This window comes from Ostrinia furnacalis, unplaced genomic scaffold (assembly GCF_004193835.3).
Source record: "Ostrinia furnacalis isolate ACB-3 unplaced genomic scaffold, ASM419383v2 OfSCF1409, whole genome shotgun sequence".
NCBI lineage: Eukaryota > Metazoa > Arthropoda > Insecta > Lepidoptera > Crambidae > Ostrinia > Ostrinia furnacalis.
The window spans coordinates 636,120-654,682 of record NW_021131648.1 but is presented as its reverse complement, the minus strand read 5'-3'; the positions used below and the strand labels follow the sequence as shown (position 1 = coordinate 654,682).

At 33.4% G+C, this 18,563-nt stretch overlaps 2 protein-coding genes across 3 annotated transcripts in view; one reads left to right on the top strand and one right to left on the bottom strand.

Annotated features, from left to right (window-relative positions):
- The window catches only part of LOC114352575 (extracellular serine/threonine protein CG31145), a 30,004-nt gene extending 27,853 nt beyond the window's left edge, over window positions 1–2,151 (bottom strand). For both annotated transcript variants that reach the window (XR_003655872.1, XM_028304211.1), the window contains exon 1: window positions 1,858–2,151. Coding sequence is in view for 1 of the 2 variants with exons in the window: in XM_028304211.1 (XP_028160012.1) it covers window positions 1,858–2,066 (209 nt within the window). In the remaining variant the exon portion in view is untranslated. The remainder of the gene's footprint in view (window positions 1–1,857) is intronic.
- LOC114352620 (uncharacterized) overlaps window positions 2,065–18,563 on the top strand; it is a 68,487-nt gene continuing 51,988 nt past the window's right edge. The window contains exon 1 of the mRNA XM_028304282.1: window positions 2,065–2,200. Within this exon, the coding sequence (XP_028160083.1) occupies window positions 2,065–2,200 (136 nt within the window). The remainder of the gene's footprint in view (window positions 2,201–18,563) is intronic.

Below are 18,563 nucleotides of genomic sequence, written 5' to 3'. Positions count from 1 at the left end.
ATCTTTTTATTAGTGACAGTTAACTATACGGCAGATTTTAATTATTTTATGTGCGTAAACATGTATTCTTCCACTAACCGAGTACCAAATAAAATAGTTCAAACAACTTGTCCTTCCGAGCGATGCTCTACTCTGGGTTATCTTTAAAGACTGTCAAACCCGTCGCACTGATAACGCACTGATAACAGCCCGCAAATAATATGGTATAGAAAATACACAGTCGCCAACTGTTGATGTGAAAATAATCTTCTTTAATTGATTATTTTATTACCTAATACTTATTAATTTATACTTTAACCCACTTGTTACTAGCGTTCTTTTAAAAGAACGCTTGTTTTTACCTAAATATTTTTACTAATGTGGGTAGTGTAAACAATTTTTATGTGCAACATTTGAAAGATGAGGTGTGTCGCAGTACTGTCCAAGTCTTATAAGTACACTGACGTAAATAACTATAAAGTTTTGGAGCGATTGTTTTGAGATAAATTTATCATGACTGATTTAAGGTAAGGGATAGAAAAAGTGAACTCCGTAACATGTGGGTTAAACAAAAATATATCGACTTATTTGTCTCCTTTTCTAATTTCAATATCGATAAATTGCTTTTCTGACTGATGAAATCACAAGATGTGTCCGTTGTTGAGACTCTATTTACATACAGATGTACAACAACATATTTATGTATGACTAGCGGCCGCCCGCGACTTCGTACGCGTGGATCCCGTTTTACCCCCTTCATCTATCTTACGCGGTTTAGATTTTTTCATATATTTTTTTTTCCGCTAACTCCCGTTCCCGTGGGAATTTTACGATATCCTGTTGTAACTAAGCTTCAAGTTTACTAAGGTACCTACATGCCAAATTTCAAGCGTCTAACTTAAGCGGTTTAGATTTTTCATACAAATGTTTTTACCCGCTAACTCCCGTTCCCGTGGGAATTTTGCAATATCCTGTTGTAACTAAGCTTTAAGTTTACTAAGGTACCTGCATGCCGAATTTCAAGCGTCTAACTTAAGCGGTTCAGATTTTTCATACAAAACGATTTTCCCGGTAATTCCCATTCCCGTGGGAATTCCTAAGTATCCTATAACCTGCTCAGGAGTATGAAGAATAATTGTACCAAGTTTCGTTAAAATCCGTCGAGTAGTTTTTGTTTCTATAAGGAACATACAGACAGACAGACAGACAGACAGACAGACAGACAGACAGACAGACAGACAGACAAAAATTTTACTGATTGCATTTTTGGCATCAGTATCGATCACTAATCACCCCCTGATAGTTATTTTGAAAATATATTTAATGTACAGAATTGACCTCTCTACAGATTTATTATAAGTATAGATAATATTATACGAGTCGACTTCAAACGTTTGATTTGAGGGTCAACCTCGAAGATAAACTACTTTATCACATTTTAAGACTATAACTAGGTACGTAGCTGCAATCATGCAATTACTGTTAAATTATATTTATTTATTTTAATTCTTGATTCTATTTTAAGTATTCTGTATTAAGTAGAAGTTTTTGGTTAATTAAAGACTAAGGTAATTGTATTCCTATTCAAACTTGTTTAATTGTCTAGCAAACTTTGTAGTTGCTGACACTAATTAAAATTAAATGCTACCGACAGAAATATTTGATAAGATAAAATATTAAAAAGGTTTATCATTGGAAATTGGAATCTGATACGTTAAATTTTGAATAATATAAATGAAGTTTCATCTTACAATACCGACTAATAGATCGATCTGTTTACAATGATTCACTACTATCTGCACAGTGCCAAAGTTCAGGGTGATATGAAAGTATATTACTTACGTAGTTCACAACACAATCACTGATCACAACACCAACCTTTTCTGCAGGAACCGCTTCCGAAATTCTATGTACGCCGATCGTCCTTTGTCCTCGTCGTCGCCGATTTTGACGCGGCCGTGTAAAGGGACCCTGTGTCCAGAGATGCCATAGTCCATTTGTAGGTCGACTATGAGCATGAGCGTGAAGAGGACGAGGAACGCGCTGATCGCGAGCGCGAGGCGCTCCTTGAGTTTCATGTTGAGCATGGTGCGCGCGGTCGAGCGGCGCGGCGCGGGCGGACTGTGCGCATGGTCGGGCGGCGGCGAGCGCTTACAGTCGCGTGCGCGCAGCCGGCGCCGCCAGCGCGCGCGCGCCCAGCCGCTGACACTGCAAACAAAGCGTAAGTCAGCGAGCTTCGTAGTGCTACGGGATGTAGCGGCTTTCAGGCTTCTTCGTAGCGTACTACGAAGGAATGTCTAGCGTTAAGAAAATTAACAATGGGGATGTATGAAATGAAACAGTTTTCGTTACTCTAAGGCTTGGTTGTACCATCTTACTTTAACTGTGACAAACGTCAAAAATCTGTCAAACTCCATACAAAAATCACCGGTTATCGTCATAGTTTCCGTCAAAATTAGGTGGTGCAACCCACCCTTACACTCTTAAATTACTTTGTTTTGAACTACTAAGGCTGAGTTCCACCAAATTTAACCGTAACTTTAACAATAACCTGTGTTTATTGTATGGGGTTTGACAGATATTTGACGTTTGTTAAAGTTAAAGTAAGATGGTGCAACCCAGCCTTAATGTTAGTTATGGCTAGTATTAAAAATGAAATGGCTACTTTCATTACATAAATTATCTTATCCCTTCTTATTCTTCTTCTTCGATATTATTATCTTACATTCACCTTGTTAAAATCATTATAAATCTTTGTCAAATGTGTGAAAGAAGTCTTATTAAAGCACGTGGTCAATACGCCTTAACTGTGGGAACGTAGGATCTTTTAGGACTTTTTCGTAGCGCAGCATACTATGGAGATGGGCTGTAGTTACATGAAGCTTTGGAGCCGAAATTAAAAGTTGAGCGGCAATCAGTCTTGAGGCACTTTCGACATCTCACTATAAAAATGTTTAAAACAATATAATCTAGGTATTTGAAGTTTATACAAACGAAATTATGGTAGTGAGCCTGGATGCGGGCAGCGCCGGACCGGTCGTTATGGAAATCCTTGGGGGAGGACTTTGTCCAGCAGTGGACGTCATTTGGCTGAAGAGAATTTAGAACGTACGCACTCATGGTCCTTAGATTGTACCTCCTAACTATCTACTCTAGTATGTAAACCAATGTTCCGCTAACGTATCAATGTAATTTGAATTGAACTTTCATAAACACGTGTGTCACTTGTGTACTTTACGTCATATTATCACAGCTCGTATTTGAATTAAGATAACAGTAAACTAATAAAACGACATCATAACTAACAATAGATACTCTTGTTAATTACGTCATAAGACAAACTATAAGTCACTTAATCCATGGGAATGACATTGATATTGAAGTTATGAGAAGTTCTAGGAAAGTATTCGATGGCGCAAAGCCGCAGTGGAATGTTGGTGATACTTGATCTAATGTAGAGTTGCATTCACGCGTGTATTACTGTCTACTGATATGAAATTGATCTTGAGTTATGTGCAGAACTGAAAACTTGTTTATAATGTGCTGGTGTGCAAATTGATACTTATACCCCGTTATTAATAAGACTTACACCCTAGTTGACCTTGGTTTAAATTGTCATTTAGTATGGAAATGACATTTGAATCCCGGGTGTAACTTTTTATTAATCCCTTATTAACGTACCTGACCGTGACACGAAAGTAACAATATTAATAGTGATAAATAAAATACTAATTATCTGATAGAAAATAAATTTTACCTAGGTAAGCTTAACAGCAATAAGTATAACAAAAAATATATTTCACTTATTAATTTCAGTAGTTATTTTTACTACACGAATTGATTGAAAATATCAAGTAATATAAAATGAAAGAAAACATTCATTTAAAGTCATATCAAAATCCTCGCAATAAAAAATTGAATGTATAAATTACAGTAATTGCTTTTAGATCGGCTGTTCATAAACAGTAAATACATATAGCACTAATTAAAGAGCAAAACATTTTGCTATCTGAGACCCAGTAAAGTTAAACTGATGACAAAGTAGTAGTAAATATCAAACTCACGCATCAACAATTTATTATTATATTACACGTGTTAGCAACTTTGCAATTTTCAGGTCAATAGATCAATGTTGGATAATAAATTAGTTTTATCTATTACTGGCTTTACTCGGCCAGAAATAATATTGTCAACAGTCTAGGGATACCATTTGTTAGGGTAGAGAATAGTTAAATGCCTCGTACACACGACTACTACAAGCCACGTGTCTCTATGTATGTGTTTAAAAAAAAAATATGGATATTATTCTCTATATAAACTTCACATTCGGTTTACAGGTTCAAAGTTCGCTAAAATTGGTAGATATAAATTAAATTATTCTTAAATTATTCGGTCCAAGAGATTCTACCACACTTCGAATGCACACATTTGTCCTATCCCTATCTGAAACTCAATAAAGCACTAATTTATACAAAAGGGAAAAGGAATTAATCAACTGTGATGATTTTAAACCGGTAAGGATTTAAAAAATAAGTCTGGATTAAAAATAACCGCGTAATTAAAAACAATAGTACCTAGTAGAAGTTAATGTATGACTGTCCAATTAATGCTTGAAAGATTAATGATTAATCACATCGTAATAAAGTTCGTTATGTGCGTAATTATAATGATGGTGGCTATTATAGGCCAATTAATTTAGTTGCCTCTTCGCATCGACCAGTAATTATAATGTCAATCTCGAAATAAGTTAAGAACTTACGATCGAATATTGATTTGTAAGTCTTTAATGGGACATAATATTAGGGACCTATTTAAAGATAGAAATGCTATCAAAAAACTATATTTTTGGACTTTACAAACCTTGAAACTATTAATTCACCTTCGGAGTTTTAATATTCGCAGTTTGAAAAGGTTTTAAATTATATTTCTGCATTTGCAATTTAATCTATTTTTTTAAGTAGTTAAGTACTAATGAATGTATCTCTGCTCTATATGCTTTAAGTCTCACCTTTTTACCTACATGATGTTGCAACTTTGCGATTTAAAAAGATATAATATACTCCCATGAACCAATTTGACGCAATCATATGAAAACATGTAATATAATGATAGACAAAACAATACTATCTAGCGAACACCTAACAAGCACTCCATATGTAAGAACTGACGTGAGATTTTTACACTAAAATAACACACAAGTAACCCAATTAAAAAACTGATATATCTCTTTATATTGCAAATACCACAGTGTAGAACAACCTACCTAGAAACCTAAATATCTCATATTGCAATGCAAATAGAGTTGCCAATAATAGTACTAAATAGATAAATTGATTTGTTTTTTAGTGTCCTCTGGGTTAGGGGTTGAACTCACCCCAAGATTACACAGCAGAAGGGTGAATAAAGGTGCGTAAGTAATGATTTCAGAATAATGTTTTCGTCTACTCAAAGGGTTTTCGTAGACGCTAGGAACGAAAACATATTTTCAGTTTGAAAGCTGTGTCCGACAAAGCTTCTGAGCTTAGAGGTCTCTAAGAGCTTTCTAAGCGACATCACTTAATAATTGTACGAGCATTACATTTACATTACATGTGTGCATTCTTAACATTTTTTAAGAATATGGATTAGCAATTTGTAAATGCAAATTGCGAATGAGTTCAAACAATAGTCTAACGACGACGTAGATCTTGGAGATTGCTGCCTAATGGAATTTTTGGTGCCAAACTTGGCCTTCACTGTGTGGGTATTTTATTTTATTATCAGTCAATATGTAAATGTAGATGAGGAATTGCTGGCCGTTACGAGTATACACCAGTTTAACATATTTGACAGTTTTCCCTAACATACTAAATTAGGCAAGAACCATAACTGAGTCTGATCTTTAACAGAAATAAAAATTTGTTTATATCCAATATTATGATAGGTACTTCAGGATTAATAATATTCAAAAGTGTAGTTATTCCCAAACAGCATCATTAAAACAGCGATCCGAGTTGGAAGATACTTCAGACATGCCACACGAGGAACAAAAATGCACCAATTAAACAAGTTACTGTGGGGTAAGAGCTTTTGCTTACTTAAGTACCGAATAGTAAATTAATTATACTCGTACATTTTAATTTTCAGACTTTTTGACTGAATTCAAATTGGTTTCAGTGATATAGACAGTAAGGTGGAAAAAATTGATTATAGTTGATTTACCCAATAAAAATCGTCACGAAAATTCTGTTTCGTTCTCAGATTTGCAGGAAAGAAGCTTTTCTATACAATGTTTTCATGCAATTGCAATCTATCAAGAACAGGTATTTAAATGTGTGATTGTATATTTTCGGATATAATAAGTAGGTATAGTTGTCAGTTAGAAACTCATGATTTTTCACAATGAAATATGCAAAGAAAATATTTTGAGCGTGTTACTAAGTGTACTCGTGCTCCTACGTATATTAACTAATCGTTAATTTATATCAAATACATCTCAGCCGTAACATTGCATGCAACTTACAATAGTTTTGATAAAACAAACTATTGTGTAACGTAATATTTACCTATATGTAATCAATGTGGAATTTTATGTACGGCTTGCAAATTATATGTACCGTATTAATACGTATGTACCTACGTCCTAATAAATCACATTCAGTAATGCTTACGCGTGTAATAACTTTGATTTATTGTATTTGGTTTATCGTATTTTATTCAATCTTAATCTAATCGTAAACACGTAAAATAAAACTCTAGGTACTATGTAAGTTAGTATATGACGTACGTGAACTTGGTAAACTACTGAGTGGTTTATTTATCATAGCCTATATTTTTGATAGGGTGATCGCTATAGTAATTAGCCAATACATAGTTATTGTCCAACTTGCCTAAAATGAAAAAAAAAACAAGCCTAATGGAAGTTATTAAGAGAGGAAAAGAGACAAATATTTTTTCTGAGCAATACGCAGTCCAATGTAGTAATATTTTTGCCTCTTATTAACAATCCAATATGCCAATAACTATGTATATGCTAATTCTATAGTAATCACCCTATTCTGATTTAAAACATAATGTTTTGATTGGTATTAAAAGTCCCAATGGAGAGCTTGACCCTCTACTGGTCGTTTTGAAATATGGACAAGCAGACTTTTAATTTTGTTACAAAATCGACCTATTACAGCTACTTATTTACAATGCCACAGATTGTACAATATTAATAGGTTCTTTAAGCGTGATTCTACAAAAATAACATGTTCTTATGATTATTTTTCCATAAAAAATACTTAAATTGCCTAATGCATTTAATATGCACATTTTTGTGATGCAAAACCACCAAACCTTGTCGTTATTATGACAATATACCTACAATTATGGGTCCATCCTATTCATTACGTTCTGCAACGGTCGGTGCTCTTCTAGCTGTGAATGAATCACAAAATAACTGAAATGTAGGTACTAAACAGCTGACTCGAATACGCAACACGTTGTCATTACAATAACCAACTAGTAATCTTCAAAAGAAGAACGGTCATCTGTGACCCAGGCCCGACAGACACGAGACATACCACAGTTTTTTTGTCATGTCTTAATTAGTTAAATTATATATTTTTTATATTCGAAATCTATGTATAACACCAAAATATTACCCTTTGTTTTTGTTCAGGCGTTATACAAAAACTAATACAAAATGACTATTTATCACCAAAATTGGTAAATGTATGTACCTAAATGTCTATTACAGCTGCTATGGAATGTATCTAGGTGACCTGGAGATACAGCCGGATTATACAGGGTGGAAACGAGGTTACAAAATCCAAAAATTCAATGTTACCAGCTTCCATAATCTGTAACCTGTTATTGGTACCATTTGAAAGAGCTCGTGAAGCACTTTCAGAATCAGTAACTAGTTTTTCGATATCTTGTATAGTTTAGAAATAATCGAGTGAGATCACTTATCGTTCCATATGTAGGTATAACCACCCTGTATAATCCGGCTGTATCTCCAGGTCACCTAGATACATTCCATAGCAGCTGTAATAGACATTTAGGTACATACATTTACCAATTTTGGTGATAAATAATCATTTTGTATTAGTTTTTGTATAACGCCTGAACAAAAACAAAGGGTAATATTTTGGTGTTATACATAGATTTAAAATATAAAAAATATATAATTTAACTAATTAAGACATGACAAAAAAACTGAGGTATGTCTCGTTTCTGTCGGGTCTGGGTTTTTTTTGTATGGGGCGTGACCGTTCTTCTTTATTTATAATTTGGTTAATCACATTCTATTAATGGGGCTAGATAGTCGCAATTCTGTCCCAACTAACGAAACTCCTATACAGCCTCCGACATTACAAAAGTTAAAAAATAAAATACGTAAAATATAGTTTTTCAACTCAAATAGTGACGTGCATTTCTCTTCTCGTAATTACAAAAATAAACCATAAGCTTATCTAATCTATCTTTTTTTGTAATTATAAGGGAAATGCACGTTAACCTATAAAATGAAAATAGCTCTACAGATTTTTTTATTCTATTTATTACGGAAATGAACAGCAACATTCTTACACATAAACCAAACCAAATACATAACACATTTGCCTTAATTATTTGTACCTATATGATGTATTTATGTCACCAACTTTTTCCACTAAAAAGACTATGGGAAGCGGTTTTCACAATATCGCAAACTGATTACCGTGTGCGGCGCGCGCATAACCGCTCGTTTCGCGGCTCTCTGCGCGCGCGCATGCACTTACGCTATTGTCCACAGTGGGGTTTCGACAGACAATTGAAGTAAGTGTAGAAGCTTCTGGTCTTTGGGCTTGTGAAGCGGGTCATTTCTAAATTCACTGGGATTTGCTGGACGACGGAAGTTGTAAGGAGTCTATTCGTTGTAACTACTCGGTGTGCTTAAATTGCAATCCTGAAGTGAATATTATTATTAATAGATATTGCAGTGGGGTTTTTTTGACAGAGCGACAAATTAAGTACTAAATGAAAAGCTTTTCGAGTCTTCAGGCTTGTGAAGCAGGTCCTTTTATATTCAGTGGGATTTATTGGATACATGCTGGAAGTTGAAAGTAGTTTATATTATCATCGTAGCTATTCGGTATCTGATTAGGCCAAATCTGTAATCTTCAACGTGTGTGTAGGTCTAATGTGTAATCTTTATCTAAAGGAAGTGTTTTCAGATAAAGTTAGAGAGGGTCCTACTGCAGTACTTTGATTTTTTTTGTAAAATCATATCTTTTAGAAATAAATTTGACTATTTTAACTTGGTTTTATAATAGTCATTTGCAAAATTGTCTTTTTTATCCCGATTAAAGAGAGAAGTTAATCTCTATATCAAGCCTCAAACTATCATTGTAGCTAATGAAGAATTGGAGATTGATTAATTTTCCTATACAATCTATTTTATTTTTGGAATAAATAAATGAATGAATGAATGAATTCACTGTCTCTAAGTACGTTGTGTCAGCGGCAGCGCTCAGGAAGAACTAATAATGTTCGTTGGACTATTGCGTACGGTGACGCACGGAAATGAGCTCCCAGTCGTTAATAATAAACCAAACTAAATACATTACTGTGTTTAGTAAAGAAAAAATAATTTTATCATAATAGGTACCTATGCAAAGTATGAGAAATGTACCTATTTCTGGGTAGTATTTATTCTAAAGAGATTCGAACCAAATACAATAACTTGATACTAGGAAAAAACGGAGTACCCCAACAATAGTCTTCAGCATGAAAAGATACTCAAAGTACTAAGAAACAAAGACATAAAACATTTTCTCCGTTCATCAAAATCGTTATGGCGGAGCATTTGAAGACAAATAAGCGAAAACAATAAGGTAAACGAATGTTACAAGAACAATGGGACCATAAGTGCGCCGCGCACGCGAACGTTGGTCATTCAGATTGAAAACAACTGGCATTAGTACAACAGACGAACACACAGTAGATTTAGTACGTAAATGATCTATTGAATGTCATAGATTACCTATGAAAGAAACAATTTTGACATCACCAGGTGGTAGAGCTACTTCGTAACACCGTTTACGTAATTTCAGGTATCTACGAGTATGCTGGAAAAGACAGATGCTTTGCCTGAAGGAGATGAAAATATTCGAAGCTTTGGGAGTAGCACCCCAAGGTATCATGCCAAGTACGCGTGACAGTTGTTTAGTTGTTGCAGTTATTCAATTAAATAATTGCATTTATTTGTGTTCAAAATCCAAAAACTGTTGAGTAATAGTAAGCAAAGTGGGATATGTATCTTTATTTGGTTGGTTTTTATAAATAGAATAAAATATTTCGACGAATTGAGAACCTACTCCTTTTTCTGAAGTCGGTTAAAAAAAGAAAATAAGCATAAACTCTCACTCCTTTTCTGCTCTACATTTTTGATTAAGTAAGACTTAATGAGCAGCCTAGGTACCTACGTACAATTATTCTACTGTGTCTTCTCCCATTGTTACGAAGTTTTGATTGAAAGACATGAGTACCTAAACAATAAGCGCTTGTCCCATTGATAGCATCTTGATCGCACGCCACTCGTAGTAGGACCCTAATGATTTCAAAAAATGCATATGCAAGAGGATAATATTATAGATAGCTTACCGGACATGAATGTATACTTAGTTAGCTTCGAATTTGTAACTCAGTATTAAATCACAAGTTATTTTTTAAGTAAGTAATGCGAAAATGGGGTCATGTAAATGAATTCATGCAATTACACCTTTATGGTCAAGAAATTATAAGTTATACTAATGTGGAGACTTTATTATTTTTAATTTTCTCGTTAAAAACGATACTAAAATCATAAATTGCAAAATTATTGTACTTTATGTATTAAAAAAAAAAGATTTTTTTATGTTTAACAAGTTATTTTATGTTAATTACATGCTTCATAATTCTACGTAAATAATTACCGATAATTCAGTACATGTTCAAGTATTTTTTGTAGATAATTTGGTAACAAAAACAGGAAAATAGTAGGAAACATTTTTGTTAGAAGGTTTTACAATGAAACAATTGTATTTAAGTAACTCATTTTGGGGCCATTTTTGAATACTTTATTCAATAATAAAGGAGTGAGAGTGTATTACGTCATTCTATGGTAGTAAAGTTCATTGCACAAACAATTGACAGTAAAAGTATGTTTTTAAAACAAAAGGTAATCTAGGTAATAAAATATTAAATAATAATAAACAGTTTACAGTCTTGTCATTATAATTACACCACATGCAAGTGATGTGACACAAAAACTGTTTCGCCACTTGTCGATAAAACGTCCCATTCGAAATGCACTCGACCACGTTATTTGTAGTGCTTACCTAATTGACAGTGGGCAGGATACTAAAATAACCGCCAAATTATCGGACCAATTACGTCACTTCGATGGTAATTAACCCTTACAATGATTCAAGTGAGTGCTAAAATCGAGTGGACCACTTGACGTATTGTGACTGTGTATTTGTTTATTTTTCTTTTGCGTCTATTTAAATTTCATTTGAATAATACTTTAAGGCTAGGTCGAGGGCCTCAGGAGTCGAGTCGGTTCCTTTATGTAATTTGCGGTCGGTACGACCTTTTTATTAATTTCCAAATTGACTAACTCCTCAATCATAGATTAGGGGCCATTCATTTATTACGTAAGACTATTTTCGCTAGTTTTTGACCCCCCTCCCCCCTATTATAAAAAATATAAGAAGAAAAAAAGTTTAACACATGAAAAGAGAAAAAGTAGTAAATCCGCAGTATTAATCCAGTATACCATGGCAGTCACTTAAGTAATATTGTAGTGGTAATATGTCACAATATTCCACTTTATTTGTGAGGAACGTGTAACTTTCCCACATTTGCAACTTTACCCCTCTCGCTTACTTCTTCAAAAGACTTTAGTGGTGACGAAATGTAACTTAGCTACGATAAGTTGCAAGATATAGTTACTGCTGTGTGTGAATAACACCCCTAAACTCTATTTTTAGTTTACAATGAGTTAAAGTGTAATTGTGTTAACTTAAAATTAGTACTAATTTTCAGTTCCTCTTAGACTAATTTTAATGTTAAATGAACTATAAATATTTATTAACGGTGTAGATAAGTGGCAATTACTTACAAGTACTCGTACTATACATAAATGTAAAGTAAGAACATGTAAATTGGTGAGAAAATATTATTGTTTTTCCGTCTCACAGCCAATGTTTTCTTTTTTAAGCAATTTTCTTCATTTGACATAATTTTCCTATACTTCATAAGTCACCCACTTACATGTTATGCATACCTATTGTGAATTGAATACCATTAATAGACATTCTAGACTACTAGACATAGCTTCACGTTGTCACCTGATTTGAACAATAACAAGGAAAATCGCTATGAGAACTGGGACATTTTTTATCTCACACTTACTGGTGCAGACATATTAGTCAACTGATGAAAAAGTAATGGGCAAAATACTATATGCAAGCATCTAATAAAAGCATCGACTATATTAATCGATAAGAGCACTCGCATTCCAATAACACACCCAAAAAAGATTGAAAATATAAAAAGTTACATTACGTCATGTGAGTAATGTTACTCGACTATTATAAAGAAACCCATTTTAATATTTTTAGGTTAGCAGAAGGGGTTAACTGGGCTATTAGTAATTTGTGCAATACAAATTAATATTCTTTTAAAAATGTTCTTCGGTAAAAGTTATAGAATAACAGTTTAACATAATATAACAATGACCCTCTGACAAAACAAAACAATACATTTATTGTGATGCAATTTAATTAATGTCCAAATATGGTCTGTGGGACTATTAACCTGTTAATTTACTAAAATGTAATGGTTAGGGTAATGTAACAAGACATTTAGATTGTAGATTTAGAAGTAATCATAGTATTTATCGTGATTAAAGTGTGTACTTAATAAAAAAGGAGGTCAAGACATGTAATGTACCTAATAATATCAAGATTGTTTGAAATGCACTATACTTTAGATGACATAGGCCTGTGCGTGACTCAATAAGCATTGTTATTAGATAATTGGACTAGGCTTGGTTTACATTACAAATACATAAGTTTATAGTGTAGTCAAAGTCAAAATTTTCTTTATTTGTATAGACTTACATATATTAATAGTAGTTACAAATCGTCAAATATTTTGTTTTTATTGATCCTCTACATGACTCATAATCTTTTTACCCTACCAGTCAATTACTTTATATATCATGAAAGCCCACAGTTAAAGTAAAGCGAATACAATAATACTTGTTTTACGAGCAGAAACATTATTATGAAAAGTATAAAGACTAAACAATTATTTTCTAGTCTTTTATAAAAGCTTTCCAAGCAGGTTTATTGGCGCAGTTTTCTTGAGATAATCGAATTATAAATTGGAAATTTTGATAGAGATAACGCATTCCAGTTATTTAAGATCCTAAGATTTTTGACGATGATGTAGGGACATATTATTGTTTTTCTGGCATAACAACTGTTTCTGATAACAATGGAGCCGAAAAACGTAGTACTTATACAATATTGTCCTTTGCAGGCTTTGCATAGCCACGACCAATGTCATAGGTATATTTTTTGTGCATCTACTTTAGACTAACACTGAAAAACATTTTAATTTATACTAATTTACGTGACGTGAACCGTTAAAATTTAAATAAATCTACTTAGATATACTAATAGACTTAATTTCTTCCGGGTTTTTTTAGTCTGACGCGTATGTAAATATCTACGTCTGAAATAGGTATTTGTTAGGTGTTCATAAAATCAAATTATTTCTACCTCCCCTGCAGCTTAATAAGAGAGAATGTAAAAGGAATGAAAATAGAAAGTTAAAGATATAATTAATTAAATAGATGACAGTTCATGATTTATATGACAGCTAATTTATTATCAACTACTTCATCTTTGAATCGCTAAGAGCCGGTAGCAGTTAATAATCTCGTAAATAATATTATTAATGTCGCACACCGGTTTGAGAAATGACCAGTGACCAAAAATTCTGAGTGATTTCAAACCTCTGAAAAATGCTCCTCAAAGCGACTGATCCCTCTTTTATACTGCTCGACCACTCGATTGCAACTGCTAGTTTATGGGAATCAGGCGTGGGTGTTCGTATTGTGCGTTGTTAGTGATATAGGAGCACAAAAGTAAAAATCACGGAATTGAGGCACACACGTCGGACAAAATTTAAATGTGTTACTGTATTAAAACCCAAGGACTTGCAATAAAGAAACTCATTTATATAGCTTTATTAACTATCCCTTGTTCTGTGAATGTGGGTTTCATAATGGGGAAGTTATTATTTCAAAAGTTATGAAGCAAAAACGAGTAAATTCTGGAAACCGGACACTCCATTTTAGGCCAAATTTCGCCCGTTTTTGAACTTTCGGATTTTTCCAAGGCGAGATGTAAAACCTGGCGGTTTTCTAAATATGCTCTCCATCAAGTCAAGAGTCTTATAAATACGTGTGATTTTTTTCAAGTCCGTACTTCAATTTTAAAGGTACTTTTTTCGCCCCAGTAGGTCGATCGGTCGTCCCCGTAGAAATGCCCATAATATTAACGTAAAGTAGACTATATAAGGATTAAAATGACATATGATACATATGAGTAAGGGTATTTTAAGATATTCATTTCGCATCACAAAGTTGGCAACTCCGATAATTGGACGAAAACTAGCGCACTTACCCTACATGTATTAGCACACGTCATGACAATCTAGTAAAATAGAGACTTAATTGCGCAAATCTATTCACGCATTCGTAAAAATAATATCGGACACGTTTCATAAAATGATATAAACTTTATAATACACTCGTATGTCACTTTATTAGATCACCAGCATTGAATGCAAAGTATAGTCTACAGCCCAACAACCCAAATATTTTTTGCAAAATAGAACTTATTGCAACTACATAAGAATAACAAAGTCAAGCTTGTCGTGCCGCCGTTTGTACATGCACATAATACTAATGGTATCGGCCATTGTGGGGCCACCAATGTCAACCATACAATACCCATGGACAGCGTGTGGCGAGTAACAAATTGTGACTTTGGTTGATGGGTATCATGAGTGACAATGGCATTGATGATGGGTCGCCATCGGTGAAATATCAGACCGATGCAATCGGCATTGAACAAGTGTAACTAAATTTTATAATGCCATACAATATACAGGATGACATAACCTTAAACACTGAATTGAAACCATGGAATAGGAAGCATCTTAACCTTTGTTAACTTTTTTACTTTCCTTGGAAGTACCTACAGTTTTCAGTTTGGAAAATGTAAAAATCATTAATGTTTTCAGTCTACAATAACGTCTAATGTTGAAACCTTTTTCAGTTTAGTTACTTATTTCAGCACAAAACATTAAAATTTCTAATCACGAACGTAACCTTTAAATAAAATTGTGCATTCCCATCGATTTTTAGAGAATAAAGAAGAAAAGTACTTACAGTAAAAAGTTTGACCCATATACTTGTATACTTTTAGCAAATCTATTTGTCTGCCTTATTTAAAGATTTCTAAATAAACAAACAAGTACAGTAAAACTTAAGACCTCTATTAAAACCTGCAAACCGGATTGCGCAAAATTACCTTTCCAAGACTTTAGTGCTAAACATAACACGAATCTAAAGAAACGGTTTTTCAAAAAAACCTAAAGTAAGCTCGGACTTCTAAAACAGTCACTCAAAAGTGAAATGAGCCCGCGCTGAAAGAAACTCATTTCCGCCACCGACTTTCTCAATACATTTCATTTAAATACTTTTCTCAACTCTAAATGCAGAGAGGTTTTAATTTCGCATTTTGCTATCTCATACGTGAAACAAGAGAATGCTTTTGGCACCACCGTCTTGGGTACCTACTCCATTTTTATGCAGTCCCATTAAAACATTATTTAGTTCAATATGAGTCAAGATTTTTTCTACCATGGTAAAAATATTTTTGCTCTACGCCATTTTGTGGTAGGTTCTATGACTATCGTTTAACAGCCAAGGAGGTCTGAATAGGTAGTGTGGTATCCGTATGACTTTTAAGCCAAGATTAGTAAAGCAATTATGTCTATTAATTCATCAAAGCCCAGGAAAGTCGACGCGGGCCGCTAGTCTGCCAATAAAGCCAATGAATTATATCACAACCTCTGACTACGCTGGTGGTTACGAAGCGTGAATTCCCGTCAAAATCCATTCGTTTTTAATTAATCTAGATAAGTGTTAGTTAATGAGTCTCCTATGTCCAGCGATTAGCCACAAGTCACGGGCCGGCTGGATTAATTCATCTACTAATACTCTAGCGGTAATTAAAGTAGGTAGGACCTATTTAACACCATCACGTGTTGTAAATTAAGGTAAATTACTACTTTCCATGTTTTTAAATGGAATGGAAATGATTGAAAATAAGTAGAATTTAATAGAAAAGGTAAGAAGAAAGTGTGCATCATTTTAGGGCTGTGTTATGAAACTCAACTGAATGAAACAAAACTTAGATCTTTAGTCTAATTGCTGGTTTCAACAAAGCTACGAATCTTTATCCAGTTTTACACTTCGTTTCAGTAGGTAAGTCTATTTTCGAAGCATTCGAATTCCTAACTGCATTTAGCAAAAATCATAAATACGAATGGAATCTCACTTTGAAGACAGCCTCCTGATCGTCATTTTTTAAGATTTCATTGACATAAACCAGTTTCATTACATTGATTGTGCAATATAGCCTACAGTATTCAGGCAAAGATTTTTTGCATGTTTCCATACGAGCACAATCATGATAGGATGCATTTGGCAGTCTTTGTGAGAGCAATTTGGATGAAACGCACAATTTAATTGAAAGTTTATGCCAAAATTGAGTCATCTATACTGACTGAAATAAAAATGTTTTGTACTAAGAGGTGCAACGTTATCATTTCAGTCATTTACACACTAACTTATTTTTATTGTTTTTACATTCAATATTTGTAACAGTCACGTGTTTCTGTTCCATTACACCCAATAAATAATAAAAGTCATCCACAGTTCCACACGTCGTTACTTTAATTATTAACTCATTCACGTTTAATTATAACATTTATTTTTCGTTAGCGATCAAATTTTTACTTATTGCTGTAACACACCAATATTTTATCATAATTGGGCAATTATAGTGTAATTTTAAGTATTTTATACACTTTCAACATCACTTATTATACATTTGTATACATATTCAGTGCTTTATTGAAAGTGCAATCATTACAGAAAATCACGATCAATAATTAAGTTTAGTAACCAATTAGAAGGAGTTGATTTATGGTCTTATGAACTTAAAACGTTAAGTTTACAATTATAATTAAAATATCAAGTGCAATTAAATAGCTCTCCATTAATTAATACCTATAACTATCTCTATTTAAAAATAGGTTTAAATGATTTTAAAATAAAACAAATGAAGCAGTAATAATTTAAATTAGACTTAAAATACGATAAGTGCCTCAATAACTAGTCATTTGGGACTTCGAGCTGACATATTACCTTCGCTTTGTGTTTATTGTCATGTTGCAAGTTTGACGGCTCCTCAGAGAGCGTGTGTCAGATTAAATTGTAGTTCCTAAAGCTGCATTCAGTCATATTGTTATTGGATTTTGATGAAACTTTATAGTATTATTCTTATAACACACAATAACATAATAGGCTATAATTTAAGACGATCTGTGACAAACTAAATTTCACGCGGGTGAAGCCGCGGGCAAAAGCTAGTATTTGATAATACGAAGTTGTGAGCTGTGACATAAAGCAATAGAACGCAAAAATTTAATTTGACCACATTTGTGAGTAGATTTTATTGGAACTGCTTTTTTTCATAAATGTAGAGTCCTTTATATTGGTTTTATACAAATTACTAATATTCCCGTTAGCTCCTCCAGCTAAGCTTTAATATATGTATGTATTATTGTGTTACAATTATAGAATAGAATAAAATAGAATATAAATGGTTATTTAATTAGGTCCACGCCACCACAATAGTCCAGCGGCGACGGGGTTCGAACTACCAACTCTCGAACCATCGGGAATCACCATTGGGGTATTGGTTGCCTCAAAATCATGACTGTCATTTCGCGTTCTTTAAGAGTCCATTATGTTACAGTAATTTATACTTTAATTTTAATTTATTATTGACAATAAGTTACTAGGTGTCAGTATAGCAGACGTGATTGATGGTCACAGGCGTGTACTTAATGCACTCGTGATCACAGATTTCGCTTTCAAAGCTAAACTAGCTGAACGAATGTAGTATATCACAACAGAATGATGTATACCATAATTTACCATTGTTTAATGAACGACGGCATTTCAAGCTAAACACTGCATCTTATGTAGTTGTGATAAAGCAGACTTTGCATCAAAAATGTAGAGTCTAATGTGAGTACCATTAGCATATTTAGCAGAGGAACCAAAAAAAATCTTCGCTTATCATTCAGACAAGGAAATTCAAGATTGATCCAATCGCAATGAAACAATATAACAACGAGAGCTTGGCATATTTGAAGTCCTAATAAAACACATATTTAATTTGTTGGCAACAAATGACATAACATACTTACACGAAGTA